The sequence below is a fragment of the Adiantum capillus-veneris genome, chromosome 24 (assembly GCF_014529385.1).
Source record: "Adiantum capillus-veneris isolate H3 chromosome 24, ASM1452938v2, whole genome shotgun sequence".
Classification (NCBI taxonomy): Eukaryota; Viridiplantae; Streptophyta; class Polypodiopsida; order Polypodiales; family Pteridaceae; genus Adiantum; species Adiantum capillus-veneris.
In genome coordinates, this window is record NC_140954.1 from 72,560,404 (window position 1) to 72,580,754 (window position 20,351).

The following is a 20,351-nucleotide window of genomic DNA, read 5'->3' on the forward strand; positions in this document are numbered from 1 at the left end:
AAAGTTAGGGGAATCTTTGACTTAACCTCCCACTCACCCAAAGGGCACCCCTTTTCTAAAGAGGCACATGGGACACATGTCAAACTCTCCCTATGCTTAGCCACATGGTGTGCTTGAATGCTATTGGTTGGGCTAAAGAGGGGTCCAATGAGCTTCTAGTTCCATCCAACAAATATCTAGATAGTTTCAAGCTCTCTCTCTCTAAGGGGTAAGGAGGACACTTGTCCAAAGACTACCCATGTACTTGAAATGCATGCTGCATATGATTGGCTAGGGGGAGAGGGGTCTAATGAGCTTGAGGCATGAGAAAAAAGTAGAACTCACCCCAAGCAAGCAAGGGGTGTGTTGGGGGGGGTATCATTTTGTGGATTCATTCTCACTTGGTGAAAGTAGAGGAACTCCACCTCCTTGTCCAAGCTTGTGAGAAGTGATATCCTACACCAACACTCTTGGCTATGGAATGCAAATCCAACCAAGAGCCATGCTTCAATGCTTAAGCTTGCCATCTTCTCCATCTTCATTGCTATGCTATTATGTATGCTAGAAAGAAGAGTGATGATAAGTGACGAACTGTTTCTTTCTCCTATGGAATGTTTCTTCTTTGTCTTCCCTACCCTCATTCCCTGCTAGCTCTCTCCACCTTCGAAGGTGTTTGAGGCCTTGGGACTGAGGCTTGGGATAGTTAATGCTTTCTACAAAGTTTATGTTATGCTTGTGATGCATGAAGCTTTCCATCATTCATTGCATCACCAAGGTCACAAGGAACACAAAGATTGTATTGTACCAAGTCTCTCTTGATGAGAGAAACTATAATACAAATGCCTATTAGAGGGGGGACTTGCTCCGTATGAATCTGGTTCTCAACTATTGTCATGTTCTCTAAACTGTCTCTCTTGCAAAAGTATTGTTCATGACAAGTTAACTAAGTACCATGTTTATGTTGCTACCATCAATTAAGCTCACCTGCTATGCTCACAAAGTAATCTCACAAAAGTGATTTATCTAATTCCCTAATTCCGCTACTCTCAAAGCTCGCAAGCCATTTCCATTACAAAGGGCCATGCCATGTGAAAAATCTGTGAGCAGAAGGGCCATACCGTGCGTTTCTTGGGCTGAATTTCTCAAGGCGATGGGAACCAACCCTTGGCTAAATTCAAAAGGTGGATGGCCCTTGGGTGTGAACCCAATGACTCCGCAAAACTGGATATGGCACAAACGAGCGCTAGCCAAGAGCAAGAGAGGGAGACATTGGCGTGGCATGGGCGGATGAGGCTGGTGCAGAGTCAATTTTTTTTGCTCCAGCCCGCCTGAGCCCAATGAGACCACTTGGTGGTGCTATGGTGCCGATCGATTGCAGCACGTGGGTGGGAGCTAGGGAGGATACCCACATCCACCCACAATAGAGAACTCCTATGTTTTCTCCATTGTCTTCTCCACCACAACCAAGCACATGCAAAGCATGCTAAAATATCTCCACTTCCCCCCTCCTTTTCTAAGAATGCAAACGGCTCTAATACAAGTGAAAGGACTTGGGTACTACCACATGCTCACCTCCACCCAGCCGTACTTCTATATAAACCCATGTTCTCTAATTTAGGAGTCTCTTCCATGTACCCCCTTCCCCTTCTCTTCCTTTGAGGAAAAAAAAAAGCATTTTTTGTCAAAATTAGACGAAATTTCATGTCCTCATATTATATGCAATGTCCGGACACATTCCCGATCGGAACTCTTATTAAGAACGACGACGAAGCCTGCTACAAGCAAGAAGGATGGGGCAAGCGCATTCAGCAGGAGGATCGAAGGGCCAGCAGCAGCCAGGGGACAGGAAACATGATGACAAAAAGGAGAAGAAGTACGAGCCTGCAGCTCCTCCGACAAGGGTGGGCAGAAAACAGAGGAAGCAGAAGGGTCCAGAGGCTGCCGCACGCCTCCCTGTGGTCACCCCCGCAACCAAGTGCAAGCTTCGCCTCCTTAAGCTTGAGCGGATCAAAGACTATCTGCTCATGGAGGAAGAGTTTGTCACTAATCAAGAACGCCTCAAGCCCCAGGAGGACAAGAACGAAGAAGACCGATCTAAGGTGGATAACTTGCGTGGCTCCCCCATGAGCGTAGGCAGCCTTGAAGAGATAATAGATGAGAACCATGCCATTGTCTCCTCTTCTGTTGGTCCCGAGTACTATGTCAACATCCTGTCTTTTGTCGATAAGGACCAGCTTGAGCCTGGTTGTGCGATTCTCATGCATAACAAGGTATGGTGTCTCTTGGCTCAATCTATTAGTATTCTATGAAAGTCAGTATGTGTATCTAGCAACATTGTTTATAGATAACTAGAGCGTTTTATGTGCATGCTGTAATTCAGCAGTGCTGGGTACTAGGTGATAGAACGTTTAAGATAATTGGAGTCTTGGAGCATGTTGCCTGTGAATGCATCATGGTTGGGGGCTGTACGCTATTCCACACATACGTTTTGAGACAGCTCTTGAGACTAGAGTTTGAGCTTGAACACTAGGCATGGTCCCTCATTGTGAACATTGTTCTTGGGAGTCCATTTCCTCCCTAAGAGTTGTTTTTTTACGATTTAACGTTCTGGGCCTCATCATTAGGCTCTATGATGTTAAAAGGGGATGTTGTAGACTGTAGTATCTAGTTGATATCTCATATGGTGTAGCTGATGGTTACGTGGACGTCTATTTTACTTTTATGTGTTTGTAAACTAGCACATTCCTCATTTCATACAGGTAAATGTACATTGGTGCTCGTAGCATCTCTGTAAGATTAGTTTAACTGGAAGGAACCAACAGATCAACATGATTAATACTTGCCATATGCAAAGGTGATTACGGGTTATTTTGAATCATCTAGGTTTTTATGTGTAGGATGTGCCTTATGCAAACATGGTCAGCCTCGTGCTTAGTGGTTCATTTGCACTCACTTTCAATCTGCTTCACTTCAATGCATGGTTTTGAGTTTTTCTTATTGGAGAGGCTGTTTGACTTGTCTTGGCTAACACGTTTTAGCTGTTATTTGGTAATCCTGCAAAAGATTGTTATGCTACCGAATTGGTAATTCTCCTCACCGAAAGACCATATAGCATACGTTTTAGCATGCTTGGGCTAGATTACACGACTGTTTTGTTGCCGTCATGCATGCTTGATCTAGATTACACTAACTGCTTTGCTGTCTTTCCTTCAGCGTGTAAGATAGGTGACTCGTGTTGAATAATCATATGTGCCATATGTGAAAGAGGTTAGCTACTTGCTAAGTGGTTCATTGGGCTCGCTTTTCAGTGTCCTAGTTTCGATTTTCCTTTTTCTTATTTGAGAGCTTTTAGACCTATCTTTGCACGTTTAGATGTTATGTGGAAAGGTTACATGTTATCGCTGTGTTACCAAATCGGTATTTCTCATCCTCTTTAGAAAAATCATATAGCATAAGTTTCACCATGCTTGGGCTAGATTACACTACATTCCTTTAATGCTGCTGGTTTTGAGCCCTCTTTCTGTGGTGCGGTTTCCATCAATTGGCTTGGGGGGCTTTGCTGTGATTATCTCTGTAGCTTTGTTGTAGTTTTGTAATTTTTAGTAATGCAACTTGCAAGATAAGCCTTCTTGCCAAGTTTTCTGGCTGTTAGGTAATGGTGGCAGATATAATGACCTGTCACATAACTCCTCATCAACAGAAGGCAGGAAATAAATTAGCCTTTTAATATTTTTTGCATTTTACATCATTTTTTTGGTGATTTAAAAGAGTTGTCTGACGGGTTTGGGAAGATCACGGTTGCCTTGCTAGAGTCTTTGAGACTGTTCTGTTATCTTGCCTCCTGTTGCAGGTTGCGTATTTGACAAACTTCACACTTCGTGCAGGTTCTTTCTGTTGTTGGCCTTTTGCAAGACGAAGTCGATCCAATGGTTTCAGTGATGAAGGTGGAGAAGGCACCTTTGGAGTCGTATGCTGACATAGGAGGGCTTGATGCCCAAATACAAGAGATAAAGGAAGCAGTGGAGCTACCTTTGACACACCCTGAGTTGTATGAAGACATTGGCATAAAGCCACCAAAGGGTGTCATTTTGTATGGGGAGCCTGGCACTGGCAAGACATTACTGGCCAAGGTATCTTTTCTCATTGCTTCTTATGTTGGACTTCTTCAGTTTTCAAGATTATCCATAAATAATTCAACAGACTGTTAGAACTTTAGTCTAGATGAGGAGACTCTAGTGACTTTTCATCAATTTACATGCTGAGACCCAAATGCAGAATGAAATTGTTGAGAGTTTTTGTGCTGTGATTGCATTTTGGCAAAATCTGTGCGCAGTAGAAAAAGAGATGTTACATATCCTTAAATATTGCTTAGGTCATAACTTTAACTAACTAAAGATGTGCATGCTTGTTCTACTTGGCTGGGACTGATATGGAGACGCTGCATTTGTAATGACACATAATTGTGGATAAAATAACAATCGATTGAAGCTTAGAGCAAGAAGTAAATTTCAAGTTATGCGTAACATGTGTAAAACTAGTTACATGGGGGGATGCAAGGTGTTTGTGTAGAAGCGATATTTTGTGTTTAAAGAAATATGCTTCAAGGTATGAATCCTAGAATTTTGCCAGATTTCAGACAGATCGTCTGGATTTTGTTGATCAGCTTAGTGGAAGAACACAATAGCTGTGAGTGCGTGTGCGTGGAAGGAAGAGAGAGAGAGAGAGAGAGAGAGAGAGAGAGAGAGAGAGAGAGAGAGAGAGAGAGAGAGAGAGAGAGAGAGAGAAGAGACCACAAACGCAAGATATGGTGAAGAGGGGGCGATTAGCCCCCCATGACTACCATGAGCAGAAGACCCAATACACAATGACGAGATGATGGAAGTGGGTACCGCATTGGCCCCATAAATAGGCGCCCAAGGGGAGGTAGGGCAATGCTAGATAAAATCCCCCACGACCCAACAAGAAAATAAATATATATGAGGGCGCCCGAACAAGGTGGGTGGTCGGGTCCATACACGGGCGGCCAGACCAGGTACAACCTAGACTATGGATGGCGTTCCCAGAGCTGTACAAGTTGCCCTGGACCTATGTGAAGCAACAAAGTGGCGTAAATCTAACACCCCCTCTCGGCACGTGATGCTGAACAAACCGCATGAAGCCGAAGATGTGAGGCAAATGATGAAGATGTCTGTTGCGATGTCTGCAACAATGTGGGTTGTGTCAACCTCCAAGGGATCTCCATGGTAAAGTGCCGTCACGAGTAGTGTAGCAAACTGTTGTACTCCACCGGTACAAGGTGAAGATACTGTGTGAAGGTCTCGAACTGAGTGTAAAAACAATTCCTTGTTGTAGAAGAAGTGCCAATAGGCCTGCAAGTGTCCCGCCCAATAGGATTTGTGGTTTCTGTAACCGTCTGGAGAAAATGGAGAAGCCAAGGAACCATCGTGAGAATGACCGGAAGCCTGTCAATGCATGAATCTGTAACACAGTGTGGCCAGGTGGCTAAGCTGTGTAAAACTCCAGGAAGGCCAGATGTAGCAATCTGTGTCGTAAACGTCCTCTGAAACAAGGAAAGCCAAACTAAACAGTCTTCACTGTAGAAGCTACCATAAGCTGAAGCAGTCATCGATAGATTGCACAGACCACGATGGTGTCCTTTTGTAGGTAGGGTGTCACGAGACAGGCACCACATGCCAATTGAAAAGAACAGTCTGAACAGACTTTTAGCACTTCAATAACAACTAAACTGAAAGAGAGAGAACACGTGACACGGAGTGGCGAAATTCCACCCCAGAGAGTATTGGCCCCAAACCTTGGTGCCCCTTTCGGTATTTCTTTATATTGCATCAACACAGTACAAGTCGGTACTCCAGACACTGCACCTTCTCCAGGAAGCATGCCAAAGAATGAGCCCTAGCCTCATATTTAAAGGTCCTAGGCCCCAAAAGTAGTTTTACATGAAAAGCCTTCAAACTTAAAAGCTTCTGGTCCAAAAGCAATGTCAAAAAGCTGCCAGCGTAATTTACGAAAATTCATACAGCTGCCACGTCATCAGCCAATGCAAAACGTGGAGCGTCCATACAGCTGCCATGTCATCAGTTTTTGCGTGTGTATGCGTCTGTGAGTCTTGCTTTATTTTAATCCCTTTATGTCACTTGGGGCCCCATCGGACGGGGTCCCATAAGTTGGTAGGACTTCTTCTTCTGTTGCTTGTTCTTCTTAGGGTTTAGGGCCCTTTAGGCTCCTCGGCCGACATCTGCAAGTTGGCTTTATTCTTCAGGGCTTTGACACGTCAGCAGTTTGTGACATCTCCCCTTCTTGAAAGAGAGTAAACATATTTGCAAAACAACACAAGTTAGCTCAAAAATTTCCGAGGGTCATTCTGAGGGACAATCAGTTTGCTCTTTTTGTTAAGGAGTTATGAAACGGACGAAGAGAGAGGATCTCCCGTCTACACAGACTGCCTACAGATACGTGTCGGACGAACCTCCCGACCATAGCCACCATCTAGCAGTTCCCTCGTGTCGGGGCCAGCGTCCGAGGACGTAGGCGTGCACTTGTAAGACCCGGCGTCCCATGGGCCATACCACCCGGCCTCACCTCCTCGAGGTGACCTCGCGCACTCCTAGCCTCGCGGGCTAACCACTGGCACCTTGCTAGTGGGGGTCGATAACTGCAAATGAGGCCTTGGCCTCCCTCTTATCATAATGGCCGACCACACTGGCCGTGTTCACACTATGTCCGCCCGGACACTGGACGCCCATCCCGACGGCATCTGGGTTAGATCCTCTCCTGTGAGCGGGACATAACATACTTCTTTCCTTAAGAACCATTGATGTCCTCATCAATGAAGTGGGGATACTGAGCCTTCAAAGCTCTAACAGGTTCCCAAGTAGCAAACCTTTCAGATCGACCCTTCCATTTAATTAAGTACTCGTCATAAGCCTTTTGTCACAAAGTGATGACGTGGCTACAGACAACAGAAACCCTAATTTTTGCCAGAAACCCTAAAATTCTTGCAAACCCTAATTTTTGCCAAAAACCCTAATTTTCGGAAATCGCGGAGGCTATATATATATATATATATATATATATATATATATATATATATATATATATATATATATAATATAATGATGAGTACGCAAATCTTGCTTTTTCTCTATGCAATGAGAAAGAGAGAGAATGCTTTTGCTTTCAAGTTTTGACTCTCTGTGAGAGAGAGAGAGCAATTGCTTTTGATTTGAAGCTTTCGGGGCTTTGCTTTTGGGCATCCCTTGTAACCTTTAAATTAGTGGTGAGGTCCTCACTTCTCAGATCATTTGGACGCAGAGTCTGAGAGTGAATTCCGACCCACTCTCTTGTACTTTGCATTGATTAATATAAAAAGAAATACCGAAAGGGGCGCCAGTCTTTGGGCCAATATCTCTAGACACGGAACTCCGCCGGGCCAGTGCAAATCTATTGTGATTTGTGAATTGTTTGAAGTGGTTATTTGGTGCTGTCGCGATTGATTGTTGACTTGGAGTGTCCAAGTCTGTTACACCTTTTGGCGCAAATGACGGGTACGATGATCTAAAACTGCTTCTCGTTCTCGAGGAATATACTCAGTTTGCATATCTTGCCATACATTTTCCTCAATAGGCACAACGACGTCGGCTTCGCCCAATTTCACTTTAAGGCAACTGACATGAAACATCGGATGTACACTAACATCCAAAGGAAGAGCCAGTTTGTAGGCAACTCGGCCAATTTTCTTTGTGATCAAGAACGGACCACAATATCTAGCTGAAAGCTTATAACACTGTCCCGTTCGCATAGTCTTGGAATCCTTGGGTATCTTCAGATAGACCCATTGTCCCACATCTAGAGTCCTTGGAGATCTCTTTTGATTAGCATAAGTAGTGACTCGATCACGAGCCATTCTTATACTATCCTTAGCCAATTGGAGCATTTCTTGCATGTCATACAAGAAATCACGAGCTCGGCGTTCCTTGACTTTCTCTAAGCCAATAGCAATTGGGGATTTAGGCTCGATCCATACATCAGCATGAATGGGCTAAATCCAGTAGCAGAATGCTTGCTACTATTATAGGCAAACTCTTAACTGTGGAAGATACCTTTCCCAGTCAGACTGCCTATGAGAGACATAGGCTCTCAACATGTCCTCTAACGTCTGATTCATCCTCTCAGTTTGTCCGTCGGACTCAGGATGGTCAGGAGACGACATACTCAACTTCGTCTGAAGATGAGCAAACACATCTCGCCAAAATCAGCCAGTGAACTTAGTATCTCAATCATTGACGATATCCTTTGGCATACCATACAACTTACAGAGTTGATCGACAAATAAAACCGCCAACTCATGGCTTTTTACCGTCGACTTCGTTGGTATAAACTTTGCCATTTTTGTGAGTCTATCGACCACAACCCAAATAGCGTCATTGCCTCGACTAGTATTTGGTAAACCAACGATGAAGTCCATGGAAATACTTTGCCACTTGGCGTCTGGGATTTCCAATGGGTGTAGCAGGCCAGCTTTCCTAAGGCGCTCTGCCTTATTGACCTGACACTGAGCACATCTCTTCACATAGCTCTCTATGTAAGAGCGCATTCTTGGCCAATAGAAATATCGCTTGACCAAAGCCAAAGTTCTCTGGATGCCTGGGTGCCCAGCGCTAGGAACATCGTGGCATTCGCACAAAATCCTTTGTCGAACCCCATCGATTTCCGGCACGCAGACTTTTCCATTTCTGAACAATAGTCAACCTTTAATGGAATATTGTTGCTGTCTCGTCTCTCCAGCACGACTCACTTGGGTCTTCGGATCACCCAATACGCGAATCATGCCCCGCTTCGACCTCGTTCGATATCTTGCCAAAATGGCCATCAGAACGACATAGCTCTCGGAGAGAGATAGAAATCCGTCGAGATTTCAGCCATAGACAAGGCATTAACCTCAGGAATCCTGCTGAGCGCATAGGCAACTCGATTGTTGGATCCTTTTCTATAACGGATCTCAAAGTCAAACTCTTGCATAAGCTCAACCCATCTAGTTTCGGCCTTTGAGATCACCCTGATCACAAATATAGCGCAAGGAGTGATGATCTGTCCATGCAACAAACGTAGAGCCATACAAGTAGTGCCGCCATTTCTTCAAGGCGTGGACTACGGCGTAAAGCTCCTTTTCATACGTTGGGTAACGCATCTCAGTGTCAGAAAGCTTCTTACTTTCAAACGCAACAGGACGTCCATTGTGGTATAATGCCGCACCAATAGCATAATCACTAGCATCCGTTTCAACCACAAACGGTTTGCTAGGATCCACAATGTGCAATATTGGCGTAGTAGTCACCAAGTGCTTTAGTGTCCGAAAGCTCTCGTCAAGACGCTCATTCCAGACAATAGGGGGATTACCCTACGGTGAGGACCCGAAGTCTTCGGCCCTTTCACCCCTCCTTTTAAAAGTTGCGTAAGCAGAGCAGCAACTTTAGAGTAATCCTTGATAAACTTGCGAAAGAATCGAGTAAAGCCTAAAAAGGACTTTACTTGGCGTACATTCTTCAGAATGGGCCAATTTCGCACTTTATCCAACTTTTCAGGGTCAACGCGAATTCCATTGCGAGTAATGTTATGACCCAAGTACAGAAGCTCTTTCCTAAAGAATTCACACTTAGAAGCCTTAGTGTAAAGCTTCTCAGTCCTCGGTACTTCGAGAACAGTGCGTATATGTGCTAGGTGCTCAGGCAAACTTCGACTGTAGATCAAGATATCATCGAGAAATATAAAAACGAAGTTGCCTAAAAATGGTCTCAGCAGATCATTCGTCATCTACTGAAACGTAGCTGGAGCATTGGTCAAACGAAAAGGCAAGACCAAAAACTCGTAGTGACCATAACGCGTATGGAAGCCTGTCTTAGGAATATCTTCCAGTTTGATCCGTATTTGATGATAGCCTGATGGCAGGTCTATCTTCGTAAAATACAACGCTCCATGGAGTCGATCTATCAGTTCGTCCATGCGCGGGAGCGGATACTTGTACTTGACAGTGAGCTTATTCAACCCCTTGTAATCCACGCAGAAGCGCATAGTGTTATCCTTCTTTCGAGAAAGTAACACTCGTGCCCCCCATAGGGACTTACTTGGTCGAACGAAACCCTTGTCGAGATAATCTTTCAGCTGCCGTTGAATCTTGTCCTCTTCGGTTTTATTAAACCGATAGGGTTGCTTTGAGAAGGGCTGACTACCAGCCACCAACTCAATGTCATGATCGACTCCTCTCGAAGGCGGCAAGCCAGGAGGTAGATCATCAAGAAAAACATCCTTGAAATCAGTCATGATTTCTCGGATAAGGTTGGATTCGTCGGAATCCCGAAGTTCAACAGAAGAACATGAAACATTTTTACGAAATTCAGTGACAGAAGTACCAAGCTCTAACGAATCAAACCAAGCAGATGGTACACATTGATAAAAGTCAACATAAGAAGACTTTATTTCTTTATACATTTCCAAAGCAGTAATAATTGGTATTGCAAAACCATTACTTATAGACTTTTGATTACAAAGCGAGACAGATACATGAGGCAGGTCTTGCTTAACAAAAACAAGAGAGTGATGTACATAGTCTATATACAATGAGTCTTGTTTATCATAAAACCATGGCATCCTTAAAATAACATCTTCTCTGTCCAGGCGCATGATGTGGAAATCCAGGTTCTCTTTGTAATCAGCTAGCTCGAGCGACAAGTTTGGAACCATTTGATTCCATACATCCGTATCCACGCCACGAGCCATCTTCACGCTATACTCATGGTCACTGTCCCACGACGGCAGGCTCAATTTCTGCACCAATTTTGCATCCACAAAATTGTGTAAGCTTCCATTATCAAGGAGTACGGTCACGTCGTGACTATTGATCTTCTCGGGGAAACGGAGAAGATCGTGCTTATCAAACACTTTGGTACTAAAAGTACAATTAGTGCATGAACTGTGATGGATTTCAACTTGAACAACATCAGAGTTACCTGAGATCTCTTGAATTTGAACCGAAGGACGGCCTTGCGGTTTCTTCATCTTCTTCTTGGGGCAATCTTTGATTTGGTGACCCGTCTGGCCACATCCGAAGCAAGCCCCCTTCTTCACTGTATCAACCAATGAAGCATTTTTGGCTTTCTTCTTCTCCTGAGAAGATCTCGGCGATGATTTGGACTTATGTTGGAATCGGGGTCACTTCCTCGAAGCGCCCTCACCGGATTGATGGTCTGCAGTTCTTTTCTTCTCATAGTTTGCTCCATTTATCAAATGGAACGTCCTGGCCTTTGCCATTGCATCCTCGACGTCAATCCGGGCTTTGTCCTTGATTAAGGCCCAATGGTAATTCTCATGCAATCCCAGCAGGTACATGTGCACAGCGTGCTAGAATCCACCTTGCAGAAGGTGAGCGCCTCCTTGAAAGCTGTCGTATACTTATCAAAAGACAGAGTTTTCATCGAAAGACTCTGCAGTTTGGCATAGGCTTTGAAAGGATCCATTTTGGCGAAATCCCTCTTGAATTTCACACAAAAGTCAGCCCACGTCGTAGGCTTCTCTGTCATGTCGCGCCACCAGGTAAGCGCCTTACTGCGCAAATAGAGAGGAATCGTCTGAATCCTCCGTTCATCATGCTCCCCATGGAGATCAAAGTATGTGATCCATTGGTGCAGCCAGTTATTTACGGCCAGTTCCGTACACTCCTTCTCTTCACCTGAGAAATTTGTAGTTTTGTACGGAATTGTGGCAGTCGGACCACCCTGTGAACGCCCAAAAGCAGCAATCTGCGTCTGCAATTGCTGGAGATGGGTGTCGCTCTCGAAAATGCGTGCAGTCGTCGACTGAGCTGTATTTTCTAAAGCAGTAAGCCGGGAACTAAGCCCTTGCATGACCCCTTCGAGAGAGGCCAAGCGAAGGTTCGTCTGAACGTTCGCGTTTTCCAGAGCGGTAACACGCTGGTCAAAACTTTGGAAAGTACTTGTAATCCATGCGTAGAGAGCATGCGTGAATGGAATTTGAACATTACCTGGCGCGTCGTCACGCTACACATCTGAGCTGGAGGAATCCATGGCAAAGTGTGTGAAAAACTGAAAATTTCACGCGAAACTAGGCCATTTCTGCACTTTACGTTCACGAAAGATTGAAGTTTAAGGAGCTCTACGCGTCGGCGTGAGCGTCTGAAGGCGAGCAGGTGATGGCCGGAGCGCGAGCAGGTGAGAGAGAGGAGTGCTGGGAGAGAAGCAGCAAAGCCAAAAAGTCAGTTTTCTGTAACTTATGAGTCTCTGTAGGTGAGTTCTTTAATAAATTCAGGTTTCAGACCATACTTTAAAAAACTCAAAATGTCTTGGCCACACTTAAGATAAAAAGAGTCACTTCATTTAAGCAAACCAAATTTAAGTGATAGCATAAAAAAAAGGCTTCAATGCATGCTGAAAAAAAATCGAGCGTTGGTTTGCCTGCTGATGCCGCGTGGAGAACAAAAAAATCCCGCTCGTGCACCCAACGTGGGTGCGTGTGTCGACCACGCTCATGAGCGCCAATTCGGAGCCAGCCTGTCACGCTTCGTTTTTGCAGCCTCAGCGCTCATAGAGGAGGAGAGGACCACTCAGAGTCAAGAAGGTGACTCTCTCTCTCTCTCTCTCTCTCTCTCTCTCTCTCTCTCTCTCTATGCTTCGCACAGAGGGACTTACAGAGAGAGATTCGAAAGGATACAGCATGCCGAATTTTAATCTAAAACCAACAATTCAATAAGTAATCCTCCGATTTAATAAGTAATCTGTTAGGTGCAGCGGAATGATTGTTTGCGCTTTGCTCAAGATGAGTGCTCCGAATTGTGCTCAAGGTTCCTTTTAGTTCTTATGGAAGGGAGAGCCTTCCGTTCTTAGTGGAAAGTGCTATGATCACGAACAAAGTGAATGGACAATGTGCGTGCAAGTGTATGAGACTGAGAGATAGAGAGAGAAGAGAGATACGACACCAAAGACGTAAAACCCTCCTCCGAAGGCCCCACTCTCGTCGACGAGAGTGGTCTACTTTTTGATTGCACAAAGTGGTACAATGCGTATGCAATGGACTGATGCAACTTGGACTATGCCGATGACGACGACGACTTTAGGGCTGAAATCTGTGATCTTCTAACTGCTGAAATTCGGGACTGTTTCGGTGGCTGACAATGACTGTTTTGGCTGCGTTTTTCAGGGCTGAAAAAGGGGGAACTTCTGCAACCACTTAGGCTGAATTCTGCTGCGTTTGTATCTGCTGAAATCTGCGTTTTTGTTCCTGCTGAAAATCTTCGTTTTTGTTGCTATGTGCTGGGCTGAAAAACGCCAATGAGCTGCAGCGTTTTTGGCTGAAAAACGCTAGGGCTTGTGAGGGGTGTCGGGTTGCCGGTCCTAGGAAAAAACGCCAATGATGGTTGATGCTAGCAAAAACGCTAGTGCTGATGCTTTTGGCGATGGGAGGAATCTACAAACAACTCGGATGCTAATGATGTTGACGATCATGCAAGACTGGGAGGAAAGGGGGAGTTGGTCTAGCTCTAGAAAACGTTGGGGGTTGTTGATGGGGTACTGCTGAGAAGTTGCATGTTGAGCGGGAAGTTCCTGCTGCCTCTTCTGCCAGAAAGTGCTAACTTGGGTTTGCTTATATATTAACTTAGCAAAATTGCCTTGTCTACTTTTGTTGGAAAGTCACTTAAAAACAATAAGTGAAAAATACCAAAAATAGGAAAAATAGACTAAATGCATTGGAAAATTCCCCTAACTGATTCTAATGGATTCTGATGGGAATTCTGATGATCATGCTCTGTGCAACCAGAGGATATGTGTAACAAAAATAGGAAAAATAGGCTAAATGCACTGGAAAATTTCCCTAACTGATTCTAATGGATTCTGATGGGAATTCTGATGATCATGCTGTGCGCAACCAAAGGATATCTGTAACAAAGTGTTGCTGACGTGTCGACCTACTGAAGAACGGAGCTACCGACCGAGGGGCCTAAACCCTAAGAAGACCAAGTAACAGAAGAAGTGTCACAAAGTGATGACGTGGTTGCTTGAGAGCTGAAACCCTAACCCTAATTTTTGCCAGAAACCCTAACCCTAACCCTAAGGGCAGCAGGCTGATTTCCGAAATTTGCACTGGCTAATGACGTGGCAAGCTGTACGGATTTTCGTGATTTACGTTGGCAGCTTTTTGGATTTGCTTTTGGACCATAAGTTTTTGAGTTTTAAAAGCTTTTTACGGGAACTGCTTTTTAGGCCAAGGGCCTTTAAATATGAGGCTAGGGCTCTTTCTTTGGCATGCTTCCTGGAGAAGGTGCAGAGTCTGGAGTACTGGCTTGTACTTTGATGATGCAATATAAAGAAATACCGGAAGGGCGCCAAGGTTTGGGGCCAATACTCTTTGGGGTGGAATTCCGCCACTCCGTGTTGTCTCTCTCTCTCTCTCTCTCTCTCAGTTCAGTTGTTATTGAAGTGCTAAAAGTCTGTTCAGTCTGTTCTTTTCTATTGGCACGTGGTGCCCACCTTGTGACAGTGGTATCAGAGCATCAGGCGTGTGCTTTTCTAAAAGCATACCGGTCCTACAAAAGAGCAGACAGAGCTATTGGAATTTGATTCGAGGTATCTTTGCCCTCCAACCCGGGCTTATTAGCCACTCCCACCCTTACTTCATCGCGCATCGGGCACGCTTTCGTTGTCACCGCAGTGTCTTATAGGGCATAAGCCAATTAAGATCACTTGCAAGAGAAGGATCCAGATTTGTTTCAAGTCACTGTTTTTTTTCTCAGAAGCATTTGCATGCAGATGTTGATGTCTACAGCTACCAAGCAGCATACTCCAAGTACTTTGCAAGCTTTCAAGGAAATTTTTGCCCGAAGTTATATGGTTTCTGACATCCTCCTTCGGAGTGCAACTTCTGGTAGAGTGGGGTATCCTGAAATGCTTGCCATGGAAACCCTAGCAGATTATATCTTGAAATTTCTCGACATCTCTTAGTAGATGTCTCTTCACGAGCAGATGACCTTGGAGGTTTAGTGCGATTGCTATCTTGGGACTACCATCGCCGCCAAAGCAACACTGTTTGTCCAAGAGCTGGTGGACCATACTGTGCTCGGCTACGACCTCATGGAAGGAACCTAACCCTAATTTTGGTCCAGGTTTAAGGATGGAAAGTCAGTCGACTTTTCGAGCTCGATTGATGTCGAGATTGCTTTTTAAGTTTGAAATCTGTTTGAGAACTTGTTTGGTGATCCTGTTTGAAATTTGTTTGAAATGGATGGTATCTGTTTTAAACCTGTTTTGGTGCCGATTTGAATTGTTTGACTCTGGTTTGATACTGGATTCAATGATTGGTGATTTTACTCCCGTGTTTGAAAACCTCCGAATGACGCAGGCCAATGCCTGGGAAGCGTTTGGTTGTATGCTTGTAAAATAATTGTTGTTGTGACTCTCGGCCCGGACCTGGATGGTTATGCGGGAGGAGTATTAAGAAGTCTGAGTAGTGGTTACTCTCAGCACCTCCAAACGACGCAGGCTGTGGTCTTGGGGGCGTTTGGTTGTAAAAGGCCTCTATATCTCCCGGCCCGAACCTTTTTAGGTTATGCGGGAGGAGTGATGAGGGAGTCGTTGAATATATCCCAGCCTGGACCTTGTTAGGTTATGCGGGAAGAGTGTTCATCGGCGGCTTTATGTTTCTATGTCTTGTAACATGCATATGTAAGCATTTGTGTTGCATTGTGATGTGCCAACCACTGAATATTCCTAATTGAATGAGATTGCCTGGGTATGTAATTTTAGTGCATCAAGACACCCGTGGAAGATCAGTACGGTCTGGGTGTGATGGCTAATTTTACTACGCCGGAATATCAAGAGTTCCGATCTGGACGAAAGGAGAAGCTAACTCCTTCATCAAAACAGCCGAAAGGAGAAGCTAACTCCTTAATAAAAAGAGAAAACTGATTGTCCCTCATAATGACCCTCGGAATTTTTTGAGCTAACTTGAGTTGTTTTGCAGATATGCTGTAATCGAGGACGATTACTCCTCTTTCAAGAAGGGGAGATGTAACAAACTGCAAACGTGTCGACCTACTGAAGAACGGAGCTATCGGCCGAGGGGCCTAAACCCTAAGAAGAACAAGTAACAGAAGAAGTGTCACAAAGTGATGACGTGGTTGCTCGAGAGCAGAAACCCTAACCCTAATTTTTGCTAGAAACCCTAATCCTAACCCTAACCCTAAGGGTAGCAGGCTGATTTCCGAAATTTGCACTGGCTGATGACGTGGCAAGCTGTACGGATTTCCGTGATTTACGTTGACAGCTTTTTGGATTTGCTTTTGGACCAGAAGCTTTTGAGTTTTAAAAGCTTTTTATTGTAATTGCTTTTTAGGCCAAGGGCCTTTAAATACGAGGCTAGGGCTCATTCTTTGGCATGCTTCTTGGAGAAGGTGCAAGAAATATCGAAAGGGGCGCCAAGGTTTGGGGCCAATACTCTCTGGGGTGGAATTCCGCCACTCCGAGTCGTCTCTCTCTCTCTCTCTCTCAGTTCATTTGTTTTTGAAGTGCTAAAAGTCTGTTCAGTCTGTTCTTTTCTATTGGCATGTGGTGCCCGCCTTGTGACAATATGCATCTATACTAAGTGACAGGGTATACACGGTCTACGAGTAGACTCACAAAAGTGCCAGATCACTTCTAATCTAGACTTGACTGGACTGTCTGAACCCCGATCATGCTGTAGCTTGTCCACGGACACATTGGGTTGGATGTGTCACGTGACATCTCCTCCTTTTCAAAAGTGAGGTACTGGTACCGAACTGTATGGCGTCGAGGGAGATCGCCAATAGCATCCGGAATCTTGGAAGGGACTCTTCGCCGGCCCACTCTGATGTGTGGGTCGTGCGGTACTTGAACTTCATAAAGGTTTGCAATGCTTGCTTCTTTGGGCCGCGCCGAAAGCGACATAGTCTTTTGTGGCTCCTTCCTTCCTTCAACTTCGTCTAGAGATCTGCTTCTTTCTTCTTCAAGAATCTCCATGGCTGAAAATTCGTGAAACCATTTCCAACACAAAACCATGAACATACCTATTCCATGTAAAGTGAGTGGAAAAAATCTTGTCTTCTCTAAAGACTGTGCATGCAATGTAGATGAACATAGAGACGGAGTGACAACCAGTTCATCAAACACATGCAAACAATGAGGTCGAATCTTTCTCTTTTGATCTAAAGCAATCAACTGTGGCAATTCACAACGGAAATGCCCATGCTTGGTGCTCATACTTTCATGTGCTCGTTCGGAAACTGTGTCATGCAAAGGAAGAGACACGGAATGTGACTTCCTTACATACATATCTTTCAGCTTTTCATGAAAAATCCGCATACATTCGTGCTCATCCATGAGAGAAACGTGTTCAACATACAATATGTCATGCCTAGGAAAAGGGATCACATAACGATGTTGACTAAAATACAGGAAACGATCACGAATGAAACTCTCGAACAATGCGTGCATATCAATCATGCGAACACATAATACTTCCTGTGAGGGTTCTTTGGACCTAGGCTCGAGAGCCAAGATCGATCCTTCGTGATTGATCGAATCTACAACGAGGTTAGCTTCGCTAGAAAAAGCATTCACTATCACATCATCCTTGTGCAATCACATCATCTTCATGCAATTCATCATGCTTGTGCGAAATCACATCTTGATCATGCAAATCATCATGCTTGTCGTTATCATCCAAACCATTGTGCAAATCATTATCATTCAAATCATCATACTTCTCATAATCATGCAAATTCTGTGTGTCATGCTGTGGAGAAAAAGAGACTGAGAGAGTCTCCATCTCTTGAATCCTTTCAATCTTGTCCTGCATATTAGCAATGAGAGATGGAAAATGAGCAATGTCCTCTCCATGAATGACAATGGGAGAATCATTGTCGGCATTGAGAGTTATAGTGTTGGCCGCAAATTTCATGAGAGCGTCATTATCACGAAACCATCGAATGCCCAAAATCATCTCACATCCTGAGAGAGGAGAAACAACAAATCTTCTAGTGAAGGCAGTCTGTTGAATTGCAAACAACACATCAAGGCACTCCTCCGTGATGAGAGCGTCCATACCAGGACGAAAGCCAAAGATCTCGATAGGAGATCTCGGACTAACTTCGAGGCGGGCTCTCTCAACAAGAGAGGAATTGATCACATCATGCATACTACCTGGGTCAAACAATATGACAAAACGGTGCCCCGACGTACGACCATAACATTTAATGAGAGATTCATCAATGGGAGGGTCCTGAGAAACTTGGGGCACACTCGTGTTATCATTCATTGCATTGACAGAGGAAGTGGGTGCTGTGGGTTCTTTAGATTCATTTGATTCAAGCTTAGGACATGTTCTTTTTATGTGACCCTTAATGTGACAATGAAAACAACGACCTTCCTTAGAATAAGTGCTTTGTTCTTCCGAAGTGATGTATCCTCCTACAATTCCTTGTGCTACCTTTTTATTTGGAGTAAGCTTAGGTTTAGCAATTGTGTTAGCCTTACCCTTAGATTCATTGGAAGAATTCTTTGATGAGAGACTGTTGGAAGATTGGTTAGAAGAGTTATCATTCTTACCATTCTTACCGTTCTGAGAGTTCTGAGAAATCTGCGAGGTATTTGTGGAAGTCTTGTTCTCCTTGGGCTTTCCCTTGTTGTGCTTCGTCTCCTGTGCGAGAGCAATCGCTACTGCCTTGTTGAGATCGATTGGATCGAATACCTCGACATCATACTTTATATACTCGTCCAATCCAAAGAGAAAAGCCTCTTTGCGCTCATCATCCAATTTTCGTAATTGAGTGCCTAGCTGCAAAACACGATTAGAAAAAGATATAACTAGCATACCATTTTGCTTGAGAGAGCGCCAATCGTCCTTCAATCGTGCGAGGTACTGAGGTGGCATAAACCGCGTCTTGAGCTTGTCTTGGAAATCAGCCCAATCGAAAGAAAGGGGCGTGAATCCGTCGGCTTCCTGTAGGTGCATGGCTAGCTGTGCCTCTTGCCATGTGTGGTACCAATTGATGGCATCACCGGCAAGGTACATAGCTGCCGTCAAAACTTTGCTATTTTCTGTCTTAGTTGTTGTCGCAAAATAAGCATTAAATTGATGCAACCAAGAATGAATAACCGTAGCATCCATCTTATCGTCATACTTACTGGAAGTCAACTTTTCGGTGACTGGGTTGTTGGAATCCGCATCGTGGCTTGCACCACTTGAGGAACTCCCACGATCTTTGGGTGGTTCGGTCTTCGAGGCTAGGACTTGGGCAAGCAATTCTTGAGTACGTAGCTCCCTTCGAGCTTCACGCTTGGCCTTTAAGGCCGCGCTTCGTGCTGCTGCTTCCTCCTTTCTTAGTTCTTTTCTTTCTTTTCTTGCATCACGCTCACGTTCGAAAGCAAGGCGCTTGTCTTCTTGTTGTGCGGCAAGTCTGGCGTTTCTTTCGTCGCGCTCGCGGTCCTTGGCTACTTGCTCACGGTCCTTAGCTGCTTGTTCACGGTCCTTAGCTGCTTGTTCTTTGGCAAGTCTTGCAATTCTTTCGTCGTGTTCACGGTCCCTAGGTTCTTGTTGTTCTGCTTTGCTTGCGAGTTGTGCCAATGCAACTCGATTCGTTTCTTGTTGTTCCAACATCGACTTGACCATCATCTCCATAGGAGTGAGTGCAACTCGTGGCGTAGATGGCGAAGGGGGAGGGTCAAAAAAGTTTCCCTGGTGGGGAAAAATCTTCACCGTCTCTCTCATGCTCATCACCTGTATGCGAAGTATCCATTCCGCTTTGGGTGACGACCATGCACTATGATCTTTGGTTCTTAAGTTGACGAGGAACTTGGGTTCTTGAGGGTCTTGGTTCTTGGGTTCTTGAGGATCTTGAGGATCTTGAGGTGTTCTTTTGCTTGCAAATCGCGTTGGAGAAGGATCTCCTCTTCACCCGAGTTCTACTCCTTTCTGCGGGCGCACCCCTTGGCGGCCTTACGCTCACACCAAGGTTGCTTTTTCCCACCTCACGTCGATTGGCCGGCCGCTAAGTGCATGGTTCGCTCTCAATGAGTGAAAAGAGACACAAGGGGAGGTTGGACAAGCCCTTCTTTCTTGGGATTCCTGTCACTCTTCAACAAAACACGATTAGGAATCGACACGCCCAAGCGAATTTGGTTCGTGCGACCTCAACAAGCAAAAAAAAAAATCTTGTGGTTCTTTCCTTGAGTGATACAGAACACTGCCAAAGCTCTGATACCAATGTTAGGTGCAGCGGAATGATTGTTTGCGCTTTGCTCAAGATGAGTGCTCCAAACTGTGCTCAAGGT

General features: G+C 44.7%; 1 protein-coding gene across 1 annotated transcript in view; it reads left to right on the forward strand.

The window, feature by feature from the left end:
* Positions 1 to 1,730: 1,730 nt before the first annotated feature.
* The window catches only part of LOC147426580 (26S proteasome regulatory subunit 4 homolog A), a 31,022-nt gene continuing 12,401 nt past the window's right edge, over positions 1,731 to 20,351 (forward strand). The window contains exons 1-2 of the mRNA XM_086498114.1: positions 1,731 to 2,249; positions 3,864 to 4,109. Of these exons, the coding sequence (XP_086354240.1) occupies positions 1,770 to 2,249; positions 3,864 to 4,109 (726 nt within the window). The 5' untranslated portion in view covers positions 1,731 to 1,769. The remainder of the gene's footprint in view (positions 2,250 to 3,863; positions 4,110 to 20,351) is intronic.